Source organism: Gigantopelta aegis, chromosome 6 (assembly GCF_016097555.1).
Source record: "Gigantopelta aegis isolate Gae_Host chromosome 6, Gae_host_genome, whole genome shotgun sequence".
NCBI lineage: Eukaryota > Metazoa > Mollusca > Gastropoda > Neomphalida > Peltospiridae > Gigantopelta > Gigantopelta aegis.
The window spans coordinates 6,606,668-6,610,593 of record NC_054704.1 but is presented as its reverse complement, the minus strand read 5'-3'; the positions used below and the strand labels follow the sequence as shown (position 1 = coordinate 6,610,593).

General features: G+C 39.9%; 1 protein-coding gene across 1 annotated transcript; it reads left to right on the top strand.

The window, feature by feature from the left end:
• Positions 1-1,430: 1,430 nt before the first annotated feature.
• LOC121373949 (forkhead box protein D3-B-like) lies at positions 1,431-3,693 on the top strand. Its single transcript, XM_041500797.1, has one exon. It carries the CDS (start codon positions 1,431-1,433, stop codon positions 2,799-2,801), a length of 1,371 nt encoding a protein of 456 aa, XP_041356731.1. The 3' UTR covers positions 2,802-3,693.
• The last annotated feature ends 233 nt before the right edge of the window (positions 3,694-3,926 follow it).

Here is a 3,926-nt window from a genome sequence, read left to right as displayed (position 1 = left end):
AATATTTCATATGTCGAGCGTTTAATATATGTATTAATTAAACTGTATAACGTTAATACAATTATAATATATATTTAACAACAACAACAACAACAAAAACACGTTCTAAGCAGGTTAAGAACAAAATTCAAGGAATTGTTTTCTTATTTTCATATAGTTTTAAATCCGAATTATGAAATTGTTTTGCATGTTACACAATTAACTATAAAACATATGTTGAAAAGCAAATAGAAAAAGGTATATAAAAAGACACTTAAGCGGTAATGGATTCTAAAATAACTTAGCTTCCTTCCAGCTAGTCAGTGGGTATTGGATGCTTAAGCAGTAACGGTTAAACATTAAAAATATAATAAAAAATAATTGTTTAAAACTGACACTTTGTCGTTTATTGTTGATAAAAAGAAACGCTTTTCCCACCTAATTTCTGAATTCATTAGTAGAGTTTTCTTAATTTAAAATTACACATTTTTAAAACAAAAAATATTGAGAACGTTTCCTATACTTTTAAGAGCACGTGGTAACCATCTTCTGTAGACGTAACTCTGTGGAACTCTTCGATGGTGGAGGTAGGATGTGTAAGCATCTAAATCCGGGCATGTGTCTAACAGCTTGCAATGCTTTCATTTTCAGTTATTTACTTAAAGGATGTAATTGTTTATATTTTTCATTTCAAGCAAAACGTTTTTTAAACAGAAGCACGAACAAAATCATAATTGGGACAACAAAGAAAGATGAAAAGCTGTGAGGAAAATAAATAGAATTGTCGAAATCTGTATGAAAGAAATATGGGAGAAATTCACAGAATAACTCCAAATCAAAGGAACTGGACAGTTAATTGAAAATGTTTTCCGTGTATTCAGAAAGGGGAAAAAAGAAAAAGGAAGAAAAAAATCTATATTAATTCTTTTGATTGGAAACAAATGTTTTCTTCAATAGCTGGCGCTTAACGCGACTTGAACGTATTCCTATTTGTGTTAGTCCGAGTACCGACTAATTATCGAGAAAGGCGGCCACATTCACTATTTGACAAGCTGATATGCTAAGCGCCTGTCAATCAAACGCCTCGGCGGCGTCACGTGACTGTAGGGTTCGTTATTGACAGTAGGCGTGGCGCTATTGACTCGATACAAGTGCGCCGGAGAAAGAAGGGAGGCGTATTCTAGGCTCCATGGGTGGCCTGTACGGCGCGAATTAAGTGGGAACAAGCTTAGAAAACTTTCACAAATACTTAAATCCTACAGGAAGAAAGTCGCAGGCATTCCTAAAATAGAGAGAGGAGGAAGAAAACGGAAATTATCAATCTATGTTTGAAGTTGTTTTCTTTTCGAATGTGTTTGACACCGAAGACAGTTTAAATTTAAATAATTTACCAACGAGTGACAATTGTCTCGATTATAGACGAAGCTGTTTTGACTGTTTTCTCCGTTACCATGCGTTTCGACATGGAGTACAACGGGCCTAACCACTCGCCTGTCTCGGCAGATAACCAACAGTACATGGACCTGAAAAAATCCCAGCTCAATCTGTCAACGTCGGACAGTGGCACGCGCCACAGCATCTACCACAACGGCCTGTGTCTGAGCGGGGACATGACGACGGTGATGCCGCGCAGCATCAAGGATGAGGAAGATGACGTCAGCGACGACGAACACCTAGAGGTGGACTCCCCACCTCACTCCCCCTTCTCCTCCCGAGTGTCGCACCACGACAGCGACGGAGACACCGACGTCAGCGACAGCAAGGACCCCAAGGTGAACGAGAGCTGTGACAGCATCGACGAGAACTTTCTTAAACAATCGCAGTGTTCGGACGATTCTAAAGGCGACAAGTCCAACTTGGTGAAACCGCCGTATTCCTACATCGCTTTGATCACCATGTCTATCCTACAGTCACCGAGGAAACGCTTGACGCTGTCTGGGATTTGTGAGTTTATCATGAACAGATTCCCCTACTACAGAGAGAAATTCCCAGCCTGGCAGAACAGCATCAGACACAACCTGTCTCTCAATGACTGTTTTGTGAAAATTCCCCGAGAACCGGGAAATCCTGGCAAGGGCAATTACTGGACGCTGGACCCGGCCAGTGAGGACATGTTCGACAACGGAAGTTTCCTACGTCGTCGTAAACGTTACAAGCGTCACACGCTGGACATGCTGCAACAACCGACGGCGTTTATGTCGGCGGCGGATCCTTACTTCCACCACCATAGTCTGTTGGCGGCGCACGGTCACCCAGCGGCGTTCGGGGCGACACCCCCGGGGTTCTCCTATCACTACATGCCGCCACTGTCGCACCACTTTCCACTGTTACCGGCAGACTACGGCAGAAGTCACTTACCACATTCTTCTTACCTGTCATCTGCACTGACGTCTGCTTCGCTGGCGCAGATGTCGCCTCTTCCCGCGCTTGCGATGGCCAGCGCTGCTTCTAGTCAATTACAAAAACTGGAAAGACTGGAAAAATCAGAAAAGTTACCTTCCTCAACATCATCATCAAGTTCTTCATCAAAGCACGGTTTTTCAATAGACAGCATAATCGGAACTTCCAGCAGCAGCAGCAGTTCGAAACCATCCGTTTCTTCTTCAATCACTTCATCTTTGACATTCAGACCAGCAAACCTAGTGGCTGGACTTCCGGGTTTGTCGCTGCCGTCATCGCTAGGTCTAAAATCAGGTATGATGGAGGTGCACCGGCCAGGGAGCAGTGCGTTCTCGCCCCTCGCACGGGGCATGCCGACCATGTCACCGCTCGACCTGGAGAAATATAGACAGTACGTTCAAGCGTGTGGCATCCAAGCGTGACGATCGTCAGGTATTTGGCACCAATGACGTGACCATCTTACAAACCAAAGAGACAAATGTGCCAAAAGTCAAACTTTTATTAAAAACGGTTTCAGTAAACGTATATAGAAATTAAAGTGATTTTTAAAATCTTTTAAAAAAGAAAAACGTTATAAAATCATCAGTGTTTCTGATTTCGTTTACAGACTTCCGTATTCCGTGTTTCGCGTTCGTTATTCCGGACACAGAAACCGGTTTCGGGGATTAGAGGAACCGATCGTGGATAAGCCGAAAAAGATCTCTAACATTCCCAAAAAAATAGTTTGTGAAAACTCCCAAAACTGCCAGATTAACTGTTGGTGACTAATTTTCGTTTCTCTCAAAGCCGAATCATTGTGAAAGGGTTTTAAGAAATGTGGGTTTTAAGCCAATGTAAGTAAATGTTTGCTTTCTAAGAATGCACGTTTTGTTATCAATGGAACATAATATATTAGGAACAAAATTCAAACATGATTAGAAATGTATCTACTGGATTAATTAATTCATTATTATCTTAATGTTTTACATCTAGAAGTCGTCAGTCTTTATTGTTAATTTTTAAATAATTATTTTTCTTTCTTTTTTTCTTTTTTTCTGTTAAATGGTTAGTTATTTGGTGTAAGTATAAAACTTCGGCCATTTTTCATGTCGATATTTAGAAATGGCTTAAAAGCAATTAATATGGCAAGTAAAATATATTTTATGTGAAATTTAGTTGCACATAATATGTATGAATGTTTTCATGGCTAATTCACGTGTAGTAAATTATAATGTATTTTGCTTGTCATTTGAAGCCATGAAAGGAAAACTTGTAAATTGTATAGAGAAATTAAGTTAAAATTTCAAGTGCTGTGGATTACGTTCTTACCTTGGAGAGAAGACAATAAAATTGTGAATAATTATAACAGTTTGTTCTATTCATTTTTTAATTCTGATACCTAGCTTTTGGGGTCCTACCAAAATAGTACATGTTTTTCCTATGACTGCTGAATTAGAGAGAATTGGACAACCGCTCAACGCTGTTGGGCTCCTTTGTTTTACAATAGATAAACGTCTATAACGTGTGTCTAATTAATGTTCCGTGAAACTGTTGTGCGAATGTGAAAA